Raw genomic sequence first — 21,097 nt, 5'->3', positions numbered from 1 at the left:
CAGAATTGTTTAAAGGCATAGTAATCTTAGTGTATGTAAACTTCTGACTTTGCCGTAAGTAATAAAAATGCCTTAAAACATTCTCTCATTATTCTGGCATTTGGCAAATATTAAAAATTATGGTAATCCTAATTGACCTAAAACAGGAAAGGTTTATTCTGATTTCATGGCGGAGATTGGGATATATGTGTGTATATATATATACAGTGGATGCGGAAAGTATTCAGACCCCTTTTAAATTTTTCACTCTGTTTGTTTCATTGCAGCCATTTGGCAAATTCTAAAAAGTTCATGTTTTTTCATTAAAGTACACTCTGCACCCCATCTTGACTGAAAAAAAACAGAAATGTAGAAATTTTTGCAAATTTATTAAAAAAGAAAAACTGAAATATCACATGGTCAGAAGTATTCAGACCCTTCGCTCAGTATTGAGTAGAAGCACCTTTTTGAGCTAGTACAGCCAGGAGTCTTCTTGGGAATGATGCAACAAGTTTTTCACACCTGGATTTGGGGATCCTCTGCCATTCTTCCTTGTAGATGCTCTCCAGTTCCGTCAGGTTGGATGGTGAACGTTGGTGGACAGCCATTTTCAGGTCTCTCCAGAGATGCTCAATTGGGTTTAGGTCAGGGCTCTGGCTGGGCCAGTCAAGAATGGTCACAGAGTTGTTCTGAAGCCACTCCTTTGTTATTTTAGCTGTGTGCTTAGGGTCATTGTCTTGTTGGAAGGTGAACCTTCGGCCAAGTCTGAGGTCCAGAGCACTCTGGAAGAGGTTTTCATCCAGGATATCTCTGTACTTGGCTGCATTCATGTTTCCTTCAATTGCAACCAGTCGTCCTGTCCCTGCAGCTGAAAAACACCCCCATAGCATGATGCTGCCACCACCATGTTTCACTGTTGGGATTGTATTGGGTAGGTGTTGAGCAGTGCCTGGGTTTCTCCACACATACCGCTTAGAATTATCACCAAAAAGTTCTATCTTCGTCTCATGACTATGAAAATTGTACATTCACACTGAAGGCATCAAAACTATGAATTAACACATGTGGAATTATATACTTAACAAAAAAGTGTGAAACAACTGAAAATATGTCTTATATTCTAGGTTCTTCAAAGTAGCCACCTTTTGCTTTGATGACTGCTTTGCACACTCTTGGCATTCTCTTGATGAGCTTCAAGAGGTAGTCACCGGAAATGGTCTTCCAACAATCTTGAAGGAGTTCCCAGAGATGTTTAGCACTTGTTGGCCCTTTTGCCTTCACTCTGCGGTCCAGCTCACCCCAAACCATCTCTATTGGGTTCAGGTCTGGTGACTGTGGAGGCCAGGTCATCTGGTGTAGCACCCCATCACTCTCCTTCTTGGTCAAGTAGCCCTTACACAGCCTGGAGGTGTGTTTGGGGTCCTTGTCCTGTTGAAAAATAAATGATGGTCCAACTAAACGCAAACCGGATGGAATAGCATGCCGCTGCAAGATGCTGTGGTAGCCATGCTGATTCAGTATGCCTTTAATTTTGAATAAATCCCCAACGGTGTCACCAGCAAAGCACCCCCACACCATCACACATCCTCCTCCATGCTTCACGGTGGGAACCAGGCATGTAGAGTCCATCCGTTCACCTTTTCTGCGTCGCACAAAGACACGGTGGTTGGAATCAAAGATCTCAAATTTAGACTCATCAGACCAAAGCACAGATTTCCACTGGTCTAATGTCCATTCCTTGTGTTCTTTAGCTCAAACAAGTCTCTTCTGCTTGTTGCCTGTCCTTAGCAGTGGTTTCCTAGCAGCTATTTTACCATGAAGGCCTGCTGCACAAAGTCTCCTCTTAACAGTTGTTGTAGAGATGTGTCTGCTGCTAGAACTCTGTGTGGCATTGACCTGGTCTCTAATCTGAGCTGCTGTTAACCTGCGATTTCTGAGGCTGGTGACTCGGATAAACTTATCCTCAGAAGCAGAGGTGACTCTTGGTCTTCCTTTCCTGGGGCGGTCCTCATGTGAGCCAGTTTCTTTGTAGCGCTTGCTAGTTTTTGCAACTGCACTTGGGGACATTTTCAAAGTTTTCCCAATTTTTCGGACTGACTGACGTTCATTTCTTAAAGTAATGATGGCCACTCGTTTTTCTTTACTTCGCTGATTTTTTCTTGCCATAATACAAATTCTAACAGTGTATTCAGTAGGACTATCAGCTGTGTATCCACCTGACTTCTGCACAACACAACTGATGGTCCCAACCCCATTTATAAGGCAAGAAATCCCACTTATTAAACCTGACAGGGCACACCTGTGAAGTGAAAACCATTTCCGGTGACTACTTCTTGAAGCTCATCAAGAGAATGCCAAGAGTGTGCAAAGCAGTCATCAGTCATCAAAGCAAAAGGTGGCTACTTTAAAGAACCTAGAATATAAGACATATTTTCAGTTGTTTCACACTTTTTTGTTAAGTATATAATTCCACATGTGTTAATTCATAGTTTTGATGCCTTCAGTGTGAATGTACAATTTTCATAGTCAGGAAAATGCAGAAAAATCTTTAAATGAGAAGGTGTGTCCAAACTTTTGGTCTGTACTGTATGTGTGTAAAACTTTGCAGGTTTGGAGCGTCCCTCACATGTCTTGAATTTCTGGGAAGAAAACGTTGTTCAGAATCAAACATCCAGACTTTTGATTAAATAGAGGTGGCATTCAGCATTTCCAAATCATCTGGAGCATTGCTTTTCAGATCTAATAATATAGAAAGTGCTGGAGAGATTAAAAAATGGTGAAATACTGCAATACTTTTTTCAAGACGCGCTTTTATTATACTCACAGAAAAGTAAAAGTAAAGCATTGCCCCGGATGAAGGCTATTGGGCGAAACTCGAGGCTAAACTTGTTTGAATATGCTTTTTTTTATTACCAATTTTCCGTGCATGATAAAAAAAAGGTCTTGAAGCCAATTTATTGAAGTATATCTCCCTTTGGGGATTTCTCCAGCACTTGCTATATTACTAGATCTAAGAAGCAATATTCCAAATGATTTTGGAAAGCTGAATATGTCCTTTTGATTTAGAAAAGCTTCTATATATGAAAAACCTTGATGTGTAATCCTGAAGAACGTTTATTTCCTAGCAGGTCAATTAATTTCCTGTCCTAGAAATGAGAATTGGATTGGTCCCTAAGGAATATTCATCCTTATTCCTCTGCTGCGTCGCATGATGCAAGTTTTGTTTCAGTCTGCATCGTCTTCTCTGCCTTCTAATGAGACGTGTCTATTCCAGGGAGATTTGACGACTGTGTCATAGAGGAGAGACGCCAGTGCGCCGAGGATCTGCTGCAGTTCTCCGCCAACATCCCGGCTCTTTACAACAGCGCACAACTGGAAGACTTTTTTAAGGTAAATGCAATGAACCTGCGTGAGCAACACATGTGAATAGGTCGTGATGTAAACTGCATAAGGCTATGTTCACACATCATGGTTTTTTCAGCGTTTTTTGATGCATTTTTTATGCCAATTTTCAGCTGCGTTTTACAGTACCAGCAAAGTCTGAGATTCTAGAAATCTCATGCACATTTTTTTTTTTTCAGGATTTTGTGCTTTTCATGTGTGTTTTTTTTTTTTTTTTTTTTTGCAAAAAAGATTGTCTGTTTTTTCATCGTTTTTCACCCATTGGAAGTAATGGGTAGTGAAAACACTGCACTGAAAAAAACGCCAAGTGTGAACATAGCTATCAGGTTTTGCTCTTTTTTTTGTGAAAATGAGCAAGTACAACAGTATGTGAAACACATTTATTTTTGTGATTTTTACCATCTTGTCTTGGTCACTCAGATGGTAGTTTGTATTGGTACAGTGTAATTAAATTAGTGATGTGTACAATTTAAACATTGGCTGACCTAGGTGTGACATTGAACAATGCCTGTGCAACTGAATGGCAGACTCCATAGTGTGAAAGTAAATAGTGTCATATAAACTCAGTGCACTGCCAGTGTCTTAGGTAAACTATTCCTGAGCAATTCACCTCCCCCACTGTTATACCAAAGCCAGAATTTTATGTACATGCATAAAAGAGACAAAATGACAGTGATAAAAGCGCACCAAAAAAGCAAGAAAAATCCTGAACAACCTCCTGGCAAGAGATCAGGTTTTGCTGCAGGGGAAACAAAAACGCTGAAAAAAAAACATGTGTGAACACAGCCTAAATGGTTCCTGCACTGACAGAAGATTTTGAGAAATTAAAACACAAAGGGCGCTATTCATCATTCTTGTTGAACTTTTTTTTAATGTTTGGCTTTCAGGCATCTTTATGGTGTCAGATTCTTAATGGCTTTTGTGCCATTTTTACACTAGTTCTTTTTCAGTCCTCGTGTATTTTTAGGTTTGCTCAACAATCTGGGGGAGGTTTTTGACCTATTGATCATACAAGACTAAATTAGTAAATGTTTGCGTAATTGTACTCGGAGGGGAGCAAAATCGAATTCTTTTTTCAATGTAAGAATAACAATTGTAAAGAATCTTGTCACATTTTACTCTAAAAAGGTATAAAAATGAGCAAAAGAAGAAACAGAGCAATCTGTGTAATTGAGCCTAATTTATCAAAATTTGCCAGCACAAAGAAAACACAAGCTAAAAAAAATACTTAAAGAAGCACTCCTCCTCCTCCCATCAAAGTTTTTATCCTCTTAATATATTGCAGTCATCATATTATATAGCACTGTGTACTTACAATTGCTCATTTTGCCTTTCTACCCAGCTAATTCTTCTCTTTTCCTTTTAGGTCTATGATATCACGTGATTAGAAACTGTCTAGCTGAATCCTTCTAAGATCTATGTAGAAACAGGAAGTAATTTTTCCATGTATGAGTCATCAGTCACTGCAAAAGTCCCTGGCAGGGTGGAGGAGGGAGCAGCTGGGTAAGCAGATGAAGAGGGGAATGATAAATGTAGGGACCAGAGACTTCCTGTTTCTACATAGAGCAGAGATCAGGACTGTGAACATCATATACATTACAAAGGAACAAAGTTGTAATTTTTCATGGGATTGCTACTTTAAGCCATTCCCTCTCCATGATGTAATATTACATCATGCAATGAATGAATGGAGCAGATTCAGGAGCCAATACCAACCTGTGTTGTACAGCAGGCATCGGCCAGAGCTGGCTCTGATCGCTGCTGCTTAACCCCTTAAGCCCCGGAGCATTTTCCGTTTTTGCATTTTCGTTTTTTGCTCCCCTTGTTCCTAGAGTCATAGTGTTTTTATTGTTTGGTCAATATGGCCATGTGAGGGCTTATTTTTTGCGGGACGAGTTGTACTTTTCAACGCCATTACTAGTTTTACCATATCGTGTACGGGAAAACGGGAAAAAAATTCCAAGTGCGGTGAAATTGCAAAATAAGTGCAATACCACAGTTATTTTTTATTTTATTTTTTTACCACGTTCACTGAATGCTAAAACTGACCTACCCTTCTTATTCTACAGGTCATTACGAGTTCGTAGACACCAAACATGTATAGGTTATTGTTTAAGTGGTGAAAAAAAATTCCAAAATTTGATTAAAAAAATTTAAAAAAATAGCGCCATTTTCTAAGACCCATAGCGTCTCCATTTTTTGGGATCTGGGGCTGGGTGAGGGCTTATTTTTTGCGCACTGAGCTGAAGTTTTTATTGATACCATTTTGGGGTAGATACGATGTTTTGATCGCCCATTATTGCATTTTATTGCAATGTTGCGGGGACCAAAAAACGTAATTCTGGCGTTTCGAATTTTTCTCTCGTTACGCCGTTTACCGATCGGATTAATTCTTTTTTTATATTGATAGATCGGGCGATTCTGAACGCGGCGATACCAAATATGTGTGTGTGGACTTTTTTTATTATTATTTTATTTTGAATGGGGCGAAAGGGGGGTGATTTAAACTTTTTTATATTTTTTTAATTTTTTTTTATTTTTAAAAACTTTTTTTTTCACTTTTTGCATGCTTCAATAGTCTCCATAGGAGACTAGAAGCAGCAACTATCCGATTGTTTCTGCTACATACAGGGGATCAGCAGATCCCCTGCATATAGCAGAATTGGTCCTGTGCTATGAGCGCCGACCACTAGTTGGCGCTCATAGCGACCAGATCATGACAACCACAGGCGTCTGCTGCAGACCCTGGGTTGTCATGCCCACCCATCGGGGACCCGCGATCACGTGACGGGGTCTCCGGTGGGCGGGGCTTAGGACGCGCTTCCAGGAAGCGCGCGTTAAATGCCGCTGTCGGAGATTGACAGCGGCATTTAACATGTTAACAGCCGCGGGTGGATCGCGATTCCATCCGCGGCTGTTGCGGGCACATGTCAGCTGTAATAATCAGCTGACATGTGCTCGGTTCAGTGAGGGCTTAGCGCAGCAGCCCTCACTGAACCTGGGGGGAGGCCAAATGTGCGTACTAATACGGCACCCGTTGTTAAGGGGTTAATCACTTAGATTCCGCTGGCAATCCTAAATTTACGGCATGCTATCCCTGTCGGTCGCCCACCAGCCTCCCCCCGGATTGTGATCACGGGGTGCCAGTAGGTTGCCACAAGCTGCGCTTCATAGGAGGTTGTTGTGTTTTATTTAAGTAATTTAGTTAAAAAAATAAATAATGTGGTGCAGTATATAGTATAGGGGATTTAATTCCCTATGGGGCTAACAAATAAATTGTAAAGTTTAAAACTTAAAAGAAATAAATATACATAAACAAAAAAATTCCTCTCTACCCCCTCAGTTAAAAAAAAAAAAAATGCTATTTCTGCGTTTATAAACTTCCAATCTTTCAAAATATTAAATTATTTAACCCATACGGAAGACACCATAAATAGAAAGGAAAAATGTTCTGACCACCAAAACTTTTTTTTTTTTTTTTTAATGATCACCCCACCACCCTGAAAAAAAATTCCTTATGTTGTCAAGGGATTAATTTCTCATCAAATTTTATTTGCATTTTTCTGACCATTGAAATTGGACTGGTTTGCTCTAGTTTGTATGAACTGTCAAGTCCAATGAATGTCTGGATTGGAGAGGAGAAAGTTTGGTAAGAGGGAGACCGATCAGAAGAGAGTTGCAGCAGTCCAGACGAGAGTGAAGGAGAGTGACAGTAAGAGTTTTAGCAGTTTCAACGGTGAGAAAAGGTCGGATTCTGGAGATGTTTTTAAGATGCAGGTGACAGGAGCGAGTGAGTGATCGGATATAGGGAGTAAAGGAAAGTTTAGTGTCGAATATGACCCCAAGGCAGTGGGCTTGCTGCTTGGGAGTTATGGTTGAACCCTCCAAGGTAATTTCAATGTTAGGTAGAGTTAGGTTAGTGGAGGAGAGAAACACAAGAAGTTCAGTTTTGGAGAGATTCAGTTTAAGATATAGGGAGGACATGATGTTGGAGACAGCAGACAGACAATCCTTGGTATTTTGTATTACGGTAGGGGTGGTGTCAGGGGAAGAAGTGTATAATTGGGTGTCGTCAGCATAGAGATGATACTGGAACCCAAATCTGCTGATTGTTTGTCCAATAGGGGCAGTGTATAGAGAGAAGAGGAGGGGGCCCAGGACTGAGCCCTGCGGGACCCCGATAGTAAGGGACGAGGAGAGGAGGAGAAACCGGCAAAAGATACAGTGAAGGAGCGGTCAGAGAGGTAGGAGGAGAACCAGGAGAGAGCAGTGTCCTTGAGGCCGACAGTGCGGAGCATAGTGAGGAGGAGCTGGTGATCCAGTGTCAAATGCTGCAGAGAGATCCAGGAGAATCAGCAGGGAGCAGTGACCCTTAGATTTATCTGTTAGTGTGACGGGGCCTTAACGATCTACTAAGCGACACTACAGCGATCCCGACAACGATACGACCTGTCGGGGATCGTTGCTGCGTCGCTATGTGGTCGCTGGTGAGATGTCAAACAGTCAGTTCTTCCCAACGATGCGGCGACCCGTAACGATCTGTATAACGATGCACGCCTATGTGTCTCTGTGTCTGAGTCAACAAGGTCGTTGGTAAGGTGTCAAACACACCGATGCATGCTACCCAGCGGGGCCTCAACGATCAAAGAAATGTCCAGACCATTCCGACACGACCAGCGATCTCACAGCAGGGGCCTGGTCGCTGCTACGTGTCAAACGTAGCAAGATCGCTGCTGAGGTCGCTGTTGCGTCACAAAACTTGTGACTGAGCAGCGATCTCGCTTAGTGTGACGGGGGCTTTAGAGACTTTAGTGAGGGCAGTTTCAGTGGAGTGTAAAGAGCGGAAACCAGATTGTAAAGTGTCGAGAAGAGAGTTATCTGAGAGATAGTAGATTAGACGGGAGTGGACCAAGCGTTCCAGGAGTTTAGAGATGAAAGGAAGGTTAGAGACCGGTCTGTAGTTAACAGTGCAGTTCTGGTCCAGGGATGGCTTTTTAAGTAAAGGGGTTATGATGGCATGTTTAAATGAGAAGGGAAAGGTTCCTGAAGAAAGAGAGAGGTTAAGTATTTTAGTCAGGTGAGTGGTGGCCACCGGTGACAGAGACTGCAGGACATGTGACGGAATGGGGTCACTGTTGTAGGTCGAGAAGAAGCGAGGAGCTGGGTAACTTCTTCTTCGGTAACAGACTCAAAGATGGCTAGTGAACTTGAAGTGCGGCAGGGAAGGGGATCCAGGCACTGAGGAGATTGGGCTGAGATGTCCTGATGGATGTGGTTGATTTTTTTTTCTAGGAAATAAGTGGCCAGATCCTCACTGCAGAGGTTTGTGATGGGGGGCCTGTGCTTTAGATTTCAGGAGGGCCACTTTGAGCAACGCTGAAGTAAGCGTGTTTGCATCATGTGCCAGGTCTGCCGTTGTCTGTGTCGGGTCTTTTTGCGTATAGAAGATGCTGCTTCATCTAGATCTAGGGCACTCTTCAGTGTATTAGTGTGGCAATGCTAAGTCTGGACAGGAGAGGGAGGAGATGGGGGGCTAAAGATGTGTGTAGATTGTCCATAAGCTGCTTGGTATTAGTGGTGTCCCGGGTGAGGAGACAGTTCTTGACAGAGAAGGAAAGAAGGTTGTGGTCCGAGAGAGGAGTTAGTAAAGTCATGCAGAGACATAAGAAGACCAGGTCCAAAGTATTCCCATCTTCATGCGTAAGAGAGTTGGTAAACTGTGAGAGGCCGAATGAGGAGGTTAGAGAAATTAGATGAGGGGCAGATTGGGAGAGGGGATCATCAATAGCGAAGTTAAAGTCTCTTATGATGAGGGTGGGGATGTCACTGGATAGGAATTGAGGAAGTCAGGTGGCAAAGAGATCCAGGAACTGGCGGAAGGAGCCTGGAGGGCGATACAAAACCGCCACTCGCAGGGAGAAGGGTTTGAAGAGTCTTGACGGTGTGAACTTCAAAGGAAGAAAACCTAAGTGAGGCAACTGGGGGAATGACCAGGAAAGCACATTGTGATGAAAGGAGCAAACCAACACCTCCCCCGTGTCTGTTCTCAGGTCTGGCGGTATATGAAAATTTCAGCCCACCAAACGAGAGAGCAGCAGCGGTGGTGGTGTGAAGGTTAATGGAATTGGAGAGGAGAAAATCGTGAATGTAGGTTAGTTTGTTACACACAGACCATGCGTTCCAGGGAGCACAATGGAAAGAAATAGGAGAGGGCATGCACTGAATGTTAATAAGATTAGCAGGGTTTCTATATGCAGCTGGAGGAGAGTAGTGTATGCTGGTAGAGGGAGGCACAGGGTTGGGGGAGATGTTGCCAGCGACAAGGAGAAAAAAAGAGAAAGCAGGTGGTGCAATGATTTGTATGGAGGTGGTGGGTGAGAATTGTCAGTAGAGCCTCAGAGTTATACATGGGAGAGGGGAGAAGGGAGAGGTGCACAGAATGTGTTAAAGGGCGGACGAGTTGTGAGAAAGCAGAAGTTAAAACATCTAAGAAGCAGAGTGATATGACCAATACATAGTTCAGTACAACACTATTTAACTGGGGATTGTCAGTTATGAAAAGTATTGTCGTCAATTGCATAGGCGAACAAGAGATTGCAAGTTTTAAGTCTCCTAAGGGGAACTAATGCAAAACATTAAAAAATATATAAAAATTCCCCTCCCTTATCAATATAAAAGTAAGTCTAACTGGCCATCCTTTTCCCCAAAAGTAAACTGAAGTGTAAAAAAAAACAACAAAAAAATAACCTACTTTGTATTGCCGCTTTCAGAATTGTCTGAACTTAAACAATAGTTATGCACATCCATACTATGAATGCTGAGCAGACGGGGGGAAAAAAAAAAAAGAAAATGGCAAAATCACTTTTTCTTTGTCTTTTTTTTTTTCTCAACCCCCCTCCTCCCCTCCAAAAAAAAAAAATTAATTAATTTTTAAGCAGCTGAGTAACAAAGCTGACATAAATTTGGTACTGACTTGTAGAAAAAAAGTCACTGTAGTGCAAAGTGAATATCTTTATAATAATAAGAAAAAAGTCTAAAGTTTTCCTTCAATCCCGCCCTACTTTTTTTTGCCTTTTGCCTATTTTTCAGTACATTACATATTAAAGAACATGGGTGGAGAGAGAAAGAAAGAGTGAGCAAAAATGAAAAATGTCCCTTTCTTTAAAGGGTTAAGTCTATGAAGGGAAGCTGTGGATTTAGTGCTCTGCAGCCTGTTCTTATTGGCCTATTTACAGTAATGGATGTCTGTATCTGTGCGGTTCTGTTCGGGGACGGATGAGTTCTTTTTGGCAGTGACCGTCCCCCTCCTTACATGTGCTCCTCTGGGTTTCCGGATACGTTGGGGGCAGGTTTGCACACGTGATATATTCTGTTTTTTCTTCTGCAGGGTGGAGACGTGCACGATGGCTCCGATCTGATCGGTCCAGCAGAACCTTTTGGAGATTTTCCTGACAGCCTCTCGGACTGCAGTTCTGATGGTGAGTTGTCTTTTCCATGGTCGGTGTCTGGTATTGAAGCTTGGCCTCATACATGCCATTTATATTGGCTGCTTAAAATTTACTAACTTTACCACTTTACTCATTTTGTTTTAAAAGGGTCCACCAAAAGAAAAAAAAGTGTCAAAACCCCCCCCAAAAAATCTGACCACGGTCTATGGTATTCGGTCGTAGCCAGTGGAGTAGTAACGGGGGACCATACGGTTGACATTACATTAAACTCTATGGTAGAATGGCCCCTTTAATGTAGTTTATTATTTCAGAAAACACTCATCTATAAGTTCCCGTATAGAACGACTACAAAGAACATCTCTGACCCCTGGAGGACTCTACATGCCCGTAGATTATGTGAGCAGCTCATTTATTGTAATGGGCAGCGTGTAATCCCTTTTGTGCCCTCTAGAGGTGCTACAGAGAAACAAAACACTTTTTATTTTTCTCCTGGGAAATAAAAACACTTAAGAAAAAAAATATATAAATATATGCCATGATTGTAACAGTGAGGGGAATCTTCAGTTTTTGTATGATTGTAAAAACTATATATGCCATGATTGTAACACTGAGAGGAATCTTCGTTTTTTTTTTTTTTTTTTAGTTTAAGAATTAGTCCCCATGTATTTCTTTAAAAAAAAAAAAAAAAAAAAAAAAAAAAAAAGAAAGAAAATAAAACTTTTTAACCCCTTCCCACTTTGGCCAATTTTTTTTTTTTGTCATTTATTTATTTAAATATATTTTTTCCCCCCACTTCTTTCAAAAACCACTGCTTAATTTTCCATTATCGCCGCCATTTGAGGACTTATTATTTGCAGGACGATTTTTACTTTTGAATGACACCGGTATAATGCACTGAAAATGGGGGGGTGTAACTTTTTTTTAACTGCAGTGAAATGGTTAAAAACCCAAAAATGCTATTCTGCTATAGTTTTTTGGGTTTCGTGTTTACAGCATTCATTCATAATTACGCAATATGATTCTTTAGGTCAGTAGGAAGGGGTTAAATGATTGAGCAAAAATAATAAACTTTAGACTGAGATGTATGAAAATAAAGCAAAATGTGCTTCGTCTTGATAAATCCATCCGTGCCATACGTTTTTCCTTGCTGCTGTAACGTAAATGGTAATTTTTCCATGGGACATCTCACAAATACGTTTTCCGATAAGGCCGGATGTCGCCATTGCCGGCTGAAGGCCATGCACCTCCGGTATAAATAATGGGGATACTATGGGAAAGTAAGGTGGCGTTGCAGCGTCCGCCTCTTGGTGGCAGCATTGCTGTGTGTTGTCGCCTCTCCCTCCGGCTCCTGATGATTCCGCTGCATAAATATTTGGAATTTAATGTCGCAGTCTGGAAACATCTGTGATTGAGAGATGCAAATTTGAAATGTTAACAGTATTCAAACCGACCTTCAAAACACTTGAAACATGAATACCTGTTTTTGTGGGGTTTTTTTTCAAATTTTTTTATTTTACCCATTTAATTTTTTTTCTTCCTTAAGTGACAGTGCCAATTAAGTGTTGTGGCACTCTGCGTCAATGATTGCACATAATACAGCTGTCAATGGTGACCGGCAATAATCTACAGAATCTGAATTAATCAACTGCTAATTTTTGCGGGGCAAGTAAATGGCATTTTTATGAAGGATGGTACGGCGGCTTCTTAATACTGAGCGCAAAAGCCACATACTCTGCAAACACCGGAACATCTGCAGTCCTTATTCCTGCATGGTTAACTCTTTTTAAAGGCATCTGACCCCCTGAAATATTCAAAATTGCTCGTTTTTAGGGAGTTTCCTAATAGTGATGGGTCTCCAGATCATCATATTATCCATCTTCTGTCCCCTGGCAGTTCATAGCTGCCAATGTGAACATGCCTGAAAACATGACATGTATATACAGTATATAGTCGCTCTGCTCTCATTACACAAGTATGCAATATTTGGATTTACGAAAATGTGTTTCAAATTCAATGACTGATTCTTACGTTTTCTTATTCCCTGATTTTTTTTTAACCATCACGTATGGATTTTGCACAACACGCGTGTGAAATTACATACAAGTGAGATGAACAAGGAAAAGCTTTATTGTAGCCAAAAATGTACACAATATTATATATAAAAATGTATTGAACATTCATTCTTCAACTTTATTGGAAACTTATTCTTGTGCCTTTTCCTTTTCTCTTTGAAGCTTCTCTCGATACCTTTTCTCTCGATACCTTTTCTCTTATAGAAGGTCTGCGGATCTTCTCTGTGAAGCATCCAGCAGTAGTCCCCCATCTTGTTCATGTTCCATCTACCTTGGCATTATCGTTCCACCTACCTTGGCATTATCGTTCCATCTACCTTGGTATCGTTGTTCCATCTCCCCGATATCCTGATGAAATCTTTCTCCTTGCTCTTCGCTAACAGCACCAAGGTTTTCAGGAAAGTAGTCCAAATGGGAACATAACTTCAAATTCATTAGACTACCCAAGACTTTGAAACGTTTCAGCATGTTCTCCACGATGGACTTGATTTTGGATCTCTGTTACCTAGAAATTTTTTCATGACCTCTTTAAAAGAATCCCAAGCCCTTTTCTTAACAGCTTTCATTTTTGTTTTGAACACGTCCCTCATTCATGGGTCTCCGAATATCTGGACCCACAAAAATGCCTTCCTTAAGCCTTCCTTCGGACAGTCCCTGAAACTTGGTACACAGGTACTTAAGTCTCTCCTTCTTTCGGTAGAGCTTTCACAAACTGCTTCATCAGTCCAAGCTTAATGTGGAGTCATGGCAGGAGAACTTTAGTGGGATCAACTAAACTTTGCGCAACTATCTTCTTGAGCCCATGTTGGAAAGATGTTCTTGTTGGCCAACTTTTTTGGCTACAGTGATGAGTCCTATCCTGTCTGTAGCATTCACATAAAAAGCATGGGTAGTTAGTGTATCCTCCTTGCTGCCCAAGGAGCAAAGAGAGCACTTTCAGATCACCACATATGAACCGTCCTTGATCCTAGTAGTTACGTTTCATGATAATAAAGTCTAAGTTCCCATAGCTTTCCTTCGAGTGTATAGAATGCCCTACAGGCTGTGAAGCATACTTGCTGCCATTGTGCAGTAGCACAGCTTTCAGACTTTTTTGGGATGAATCAATAGAGTCTGCACTTGCTTACATTGTACTCAATGATACATTTTTCCATCAACCCAGGAGCATCACTGCAATACACTAGAGCACCGTCTTGAGAAAAGTATGGAAGGGATTCCTTTTTTCAGCTAATGACACCAAAATCCTCCACCAAAGGTCAGGCAAAAGGCTCAAAGTATGGTTAAAAAAAAAAAAAGGCTATGGAGTCAGTGTTTGTGGAAAAAAAAAACTGTACGTGATGGAATTTTTTTCTATATTTTTACTGAGTTCAGTGATCAAAAGTCTATAAAAAAATCACTTCTTTTCAAAGAATTTTACCCTTGCAGACCTGTGTGATTAGCAGAAATCGGCCCTTGTGAACAGGCTCTACATCTTAGGAGCGTCCCTTGACCATAACATTGACGTAACTTATCCCCTAGCCCTCATGAGTCCTTAATTCCTTCATGAACAGAGCATTTTCAGTTTTTGCGTTTTCGTTTTTTGCTCCCCTTGTTTCCAGAGCCATAACCTTTTTATTTTTTGGTCAATATGGCCGTGTGAGGGCTTATTTTTTGTGGGACAAGTTATACTTTTGAACACCATCACTGCAGTGAAATTGCAAAAAAAACAGTACAATTCCACAGTTGTCGTTTTTTTTTTTTTATTTTGAATGGGGGAAAAGGGAGGGTGATTTTATATATAATTATACAGTACAGACCAAAAGGTTGGACACACCTTCTCATTTAAAGATTTTTCTGTATTTTCATGACTATGAAAATTGTACATTCACACTGAAGGCATCAAAACTATGAATTAACACATGTGGAATTATATACTTAACAAAAAAGTGTGAAACAACTGAAAATATGTCTTATATTCTAGGTTCTTCAAAGTAGCCACCTTTTGCTTTGATGACTGCTTTGCACACTCTTGGCATTCTCTTGATGAGCTTCAAGAGGTAGTCACCGGAAATGGTTTTCACTTCACAGGTGTGCCCTGTCAGGTTTAATAAGTGGGATTTCTTGCCTTATAAATGGGATTGGGACCATCAGTTGTGTTGTGCAGAAGTCTGGTGGATACACAGCTGATAGTCCTACTGAATAGACTGTTAGAATTTGTATTATAGCAAGAAAAAAGCAGCTAAGTAAAGAAAAACGAGTGGCCATCATTACTTAAAGAAATGAAGGTCAGTCAGTCCAAAAAATTGGGAAAACTTTGAAAGTGTCCCCAAGTGCAGTTGCAAAATCCATCAAGCGCTACAAAGAAACTGGCTCACATGAGGATCGCCCCAGGAAAGGAAGACCAAGAGTCACCTCTGCTTCTGAGGATAAGTTTATCCGAGTCACCAGCCTCAGAAATCGCAGGTTAATAGCAGCTCAGATTAGAGACCAGGTCAATGCCACACAGAGTTCTAGCAGCAGACACATCTCTTCTTCAACTGTTAAGAGGAGACTTTGTGCAGCAGGCCTTCATGGTAAAATTGCTGCTAGGAAACCACTGCTAAGGACAGGCAACAAGCAGAAGAGACTTGTTAGGGCCGAAGAACACAAGGATTGGACATTAGACCAGTGGAAATCTGTGCTTTGGTCTGATGAGTCCAAATTTGAGATCTTTGGTTCCAACCACCGTGTCTTTGTGCGACTCAGAAAAGGTGAACGGATGGACTCTACATGCCTGGTTCCCACCGTGAAGCATGGAGAAGGAGGTGTGATGGTGTGGGGGTGCTTTGCTGGTGACACTGTTGGGGATTTATTCAAAATTGAAGGCATACTGAACCAGCATGGCTACCACAGCATCTTGCAGCGGCATGCTATTCCATCCGGTTTGCGTTTAGTTGGACCATCATTTATATTTCAACAGGACAATGACCCCAAACACACCTCCAGGCTGTGTAAGGGCTATTTGACCAAGAGGGAGAGTGATGAGGTGCTACGCCAGATAACCTGGCCTCCACAGTCACCAGACCTGAACCCAATCGAGATGGTTTGGGGTGAGCTGGACCGCAGAGTGAAGGCAAAAGGGTCAACGAGTGCTAAGCATCTCTGGGAACTCCTTCAAGATTGTTGGAAGATCATTTCCGGAGACTACCTCTTGGAGCTCATCAAGAGAATGCCAAGAGTGTGCAAAGTAGTCATCAAAGCAAAAGGTGGCTACTTTGAAGAACCTAGAATATGACATATACATATTTTCAGCTGTTTCACACTTTTTTGTTAAGTATATAATTCCACATGTGTTAATTCATAGTTTTGATGCCTTCAGTGTGAATGTACAATTTGCATAGTCATGAAAATACATGAGGTGTGTCCAAACTTTTGGTCTGTACTGTGTGTGTGTGTGTATATATATATATATACACGTACTGTGTGCAGAATTATTAGGAAAGTTGTATTTTAGAGGATTATTTTTATTATTGATCAACAACTATGTTCTCAATCAACCCAAAAGACTCATAAATATCCAAGCTTAATATTTTTGGAAGTTGGAGTGGTTTTTTTTTTAGATTTGGCTATCTTAGGAGGATATCTGTTTGTGCAGGTAACTATTACTGTGCAGAATTATTAGGCAACTGAATAAAAACCAAATATAATCCCATCTCGCTTATTTATTTTCACCAGGTAAACCAATATCAGTGGACAACATTTAGAAATAAACATTTCTGACATACGTAAACCCCAAAAATTAGTGATCAGTATAGCCACCTTTCTTTACGATGACACTCAGCAGCCTTCCATCCATAGATTCTGTCAGTTGCTTGATCTGTTTTCGATCAACATTGCGGGCAGCAGCCACCACAGCCTCCCAGACACTGTTCCCAGAGGTGTACTGTTTTCCCTCCCTGTAGATCTCACATTTTATGATGGACCACAGGTTCTCTATGGGGTTCAGATCAGGTGAACAAGGGGACCATGTCATTATTTTTTCTTCTTTTAGACCTTTACTTGCCAGCCACGCTGTGGAGTAGTTGGATGCATGTGATGGAGCATTGTCCTGCATGAAAATCATGTTTTTCTTGAACAATACCGACTTCTTCCTGTACCACTGCTTGAAGAAGTTGTCTTCCAGAAACTGGCAGTAGGTCTGGGAGTTGAGCTTCACTCCATCCTCAACCCGAAAAGGTCCCACAAGTTCATCTTTGATGATACCAGCCCATACCAGTACCCCACCTCCGCCTTGCTGGCGTCCGAGTCGGAGTGGAGGTCTCTGCCCTTTTCTGATCCAGCCTCTGGCCCATCCATCTGGCCCATCCATCGTCACTCTCATTTCATCAGTCCATAAAACCTTTGAAAAATCAGTCTTAAGATATTTCTTGACCCATTCTTGACGTTTTATCTTATGTTTCTTGTTCAAAGGTGGTCGTTTTTCAGCCTTCCTTACCTTGGCCATGTCCCTGAGTATCGCACACCTTGTGGTTTTGATACTCCAGTAACGTTGCAGCTCTGAAATATGGCAAAACTGGTGGCGAATGGCATCTTGGCAGCTTCACGCTTGATTTTCCTCAATTCATGGGCAGTTATTTTGCCCCTTTTTTGGCCAACACGCTTCTTGCGAACCTGTTGGCTATTTGCCATGAAACACTTGATTGTTCGGTGATCACGCTTCAAAAGTTTGGAAATTTCAAGACTGCTGCATCCCTCTGCAAGACATCTCACAATTTTGGACTTTTCAGAGCCCGTCAAATCTCTCTTCTGACCCATTTTGCCAAAGGAAAGGAAGTTTCCTAATAATTAAGCACACCTTATATAGGGTGTTGATGTCATTAGACAACACCCCTCCTCATTACAGAGATGCACATCACCAGATTTACTTAATTGGTAGTTGGCTCTCAAGTCTATGCAGCTTGGAGTAGGACAACATGTATAAAAAGTATCATGTGATCAAAATACTCATTTACCTAATAATTCTGCTATAGCTATATATATTATATTATATATATTTTTTTTAAACTTTTTTTTTTTCTTTTTGCATGCTTGTCCATGAGAGACTAGAAGCAGCAATTATCTGATCAGCTCTGCTAGATACAGGCGATGAGCAGATCGCCTGTATGCAGCAAATTTGCTCACTTGCTATGAGTGCCGACCACTCAGCGGCGCTCATAGCAATCTGGCCAAGACAACCACAGGGGTCTCGTGCAGACCCCGGGTTGTCATACCAACCCATCGGTGACCTGCGATCATGTGACTGGGTCACCGATGGGCGGAGCCAGTCATGCACTTCCGGTGCAGCAATGTTAAGAGATTGACAGCGGCATTTAACTGGTTTGCGGGCACATGTCAGCTGTATAGATCAGCTGACGCGCCCGGTTTAGTGCCGACTCAGCGACGGAGCCCATGCTAAGCAGGGGGTTATGACTTGGGGTGTACTAATACGCCCCACGTCATAAAGTGGCTAAAAAAAGAAAAAACGAGTAGCACACTGATGTCATCTTAGTTGCTTCCCATTAATGTCCGGTTTTCATGTTTGCTTCATTACAGGTTTGCGAGACTGCCATTTTTTTTCAGCATAAGAGAATAACTGAAATGATGAAAAATGGTCAGTTTTATACATGTGACCTAAAGATGACTGTTAGAATGAAGTATCTGCTGCAAATACTGATTTTGGCAAGAAAAATTCAGCTTAAAATGCATGCTTTTTTGTGGGTTTCTTTTTGCAGGCGTTTTCTATTAGTGTTGACAAAATCTACAGCAAAAACACTGAAAGAATTGACATGCTGAAGATTAAACTCTGCAAGGCTTAAATACGCAGCGTGTGCATGAGGCTTCAGGAATCTCATTGACGTTGCTGGTGCTAGAAAATCCTACAGGTTTTGTGACAAATCTGTGCAGAAACAAAGTGACAAAAATGCAGTGTGTGCATGTCCCCGAAGTGTGCAGTTTTCCTACAGCACCACCACAGTAGAAATGAAACATTACATGCTGTCCGCTCATATCAATACCTCGTGGTGGTTGATTCTAGAAATATGTTATATTACACTGGAAAAATAAATAACATGTACACACGTACAGTGGCATGTAAAAGTTTGGGCACCCCTGGTCAAAATTACTGTTATTGTGAACAGTTAAGCAAGTAGGAGATGAAATGATCTCTGAAAGGCCTAATGGGTCAGTGCAAAAGTTTGTGCACCCTGCATGATTAGTACCTAGTAGCGCCCCCTTTTGAAAGTATCACAGCTTGTAAATTCTTTGAATCTATTCTTCCCTCTATCCCTGAAATGTTCCCTGTGCCAGTGGCTGCAACACAGCCCCAAAGCATGATTAATCCATCCCCCATGCTTATTGGTTGGTGAGTAGTGTTGAGCATTCCGATACTGAAATATCGGGTATCGGCCGATATTCACTGTATCGGAATTCCGATACTTAATTCCGATACTTTTATAATATCGAATACCGGAATCGGAAGTTCCCATAATGCCTGCGCTCTGCAGTGTCTGTGAAGGATGACAAGCTGGGTGGCAGCGCTCAGCTGCGATCCAGCCTGTCATCAGAATGCCATCCCAGCGTGGGAGAATTCTACTGATTGTTTAAAAGCCGACGGGCGGTAAAAAGCCGGTGGGCGGTAAATAGCCGCCGGCTTTTAAACAATCACACAGCCCCATACTGCTTCCCCGCAGCCTCCCACCCCGATCCTCCGCTCCCCTCACCACCTCCAATCCCAATCGTAAATTAGGACAGGGCGGGGAGCGCAGCACCAAGGAGTGAAGGACCCGGGCGGGGAAGCCGGCAGTGAAAAGACTTCACCGCCGGCTTTCCCGTTCTTTGCTGCGCTTTCCCGCCGGTTATTTCAAATGAACAGCTGAGGTATCAGGTGATGCCGATCAGCTGTTCATTTGAAGTCACCGCGGTGCCCTCAGAGGGTTCATGTGAGTTCATGCTTGACTGCATTGCATGAACTCACATGAACTTTCCCACGGCCGCACAGGTCAGCCTCACCTCCCGGACCCGTCATGATTAGTGTGTGTGCGGGGTGTGTGTGTGTGCGGGGTGTGTGTGTGTGTGCGGGGTGTGTGTGTGTGTGCGGGGTGTGTGTGTGTGTGCGGGGTGTGTGTGTGTGTGTGCGGGGTGTGTGTGTGTGTGTGCGGGGTGTGTGTGTGTGTGTGCGGGGTGTGTGTGTGTGTGTGTGTGTGCGGGGTGTGTGTGTGTGTGTGTGCGGGGTGTGTGTGTGTGTGTGTGCGCGGGGTGTCTGTGCGATGTGTCTGTGCGTGCAGGCAGACATAGGCCGATGTGACACTACTACTCCCATCGGCCTATGTCTGTCCCCCGTCCACTCGTGCCAGCAGGATCAGCTTGATGGGAGCAGTAGTTCCCATCAGTTTGATCCTGCTATTTAAATTGCCCTACTGTGTCCCCAATAAATGTTAGATACATGTCATTGGTGGCCAGTGGTTACCTAAAAGAAATTAGTTCATACATTACCTGTCCCCGCCGATCGCCACCTAAAATAAAGTAAAAAATAAAAAACTACACCTATATTCACCTAGACACCTAATTCCCCGAAGCCATCGATCTCCTGTAATAAAATATAAAATAATAAACCACAACCTTATCCTTACCCCTCCGTAGTAGTCCACGAGTGTCCCACGAAGATCTCCAGTTCAGAGCAGCCACATAGAATGTGACCGCTCTGAACCGCTGCCGCCGCTAGAATGACGGGGCCGTAAGGGTTCACCGGAGTTCAGGCAGCGCTGCTCCGGTTAGCTCCTTTACGGCACTGCTGTATCGTGAGAAATTCCCACGGTACCACAGTGCCGTAAAGGAGGTCTCCGGAGCTGCGCTGCCTGAATGCACTCCGGTGACCTCAGTCAGTGGCTCCCGCTGCCGGGAGCGGACGTGTTCCCGGCAGCGTGAGCTTACAGCAGCCATGCACAGCTGTCACCATCTCCAGATGTGACAGCTGTGCATGGGAGATCAGCGCAGGAACGTGGACAGGTAACTATTTTTTTTTAGTAAACTAAGAATTAAATAAAATTGTGTGTTTTATTTCAATTAAATTATTTTTTTCTGGGTGTAGTGTGTTTTTTCTTTTTAACACTTTGTAGGTTAGTAATGGGGGTGTCGTATAGACGGCCATCATTACTAACCTGGGCTTCATGGCAGCTGGCGCTGACATGAACCCCACCACTA

General features: G+C 42.3%; 1 protein-coding gene across 1 annotated transcript in view; it reads left to right on the top strand.

Moving 5' to 3' along the window:
- Positions 1-21,097, top strand: part of RPS6KC1 (ribosomal protein S6 kinase C1) — a 132,093-nt gene that overhangs the window by 17,103 nt on the left and 93,893 nt on the right. Inside the window, exons 4-5 of the mRNA XM_073671966.1 lie at positions 3,254-3,369; positions 10,769-10,859. Coding sequence (XP_073528067.1) covers positions 3,254-3,369; positions 10,769-10,859 — 207 coding nt within the window. The remainder of the gene's footprint in view (positions 1-3,253; positions 3,370-10,768; positions 10,860-21,097) is intronic.

This window comes from Phyllobates terribilis, unplaced genomic scaffold, assembly GCF_046119375.1.
Source record: "Phyllobates terribilis strain yellow unplaced genomic scaffold, ASM4611937v1 Scaffold_3__8_contigs__length_932513732, whole genome shotgun sequence".
Taxonomy (NCBI): domain Eukaryota; kingdom Metazoa; phylum Chordata; class Amphibia; order Anura; family Dendrobatidae; genus Phyllobates; species Phyllobates terribilis.
Note: the sequence above shows the minus strand (reverse complement) of the source record. Positions and strands in the feature narration are given on the sequence as shown.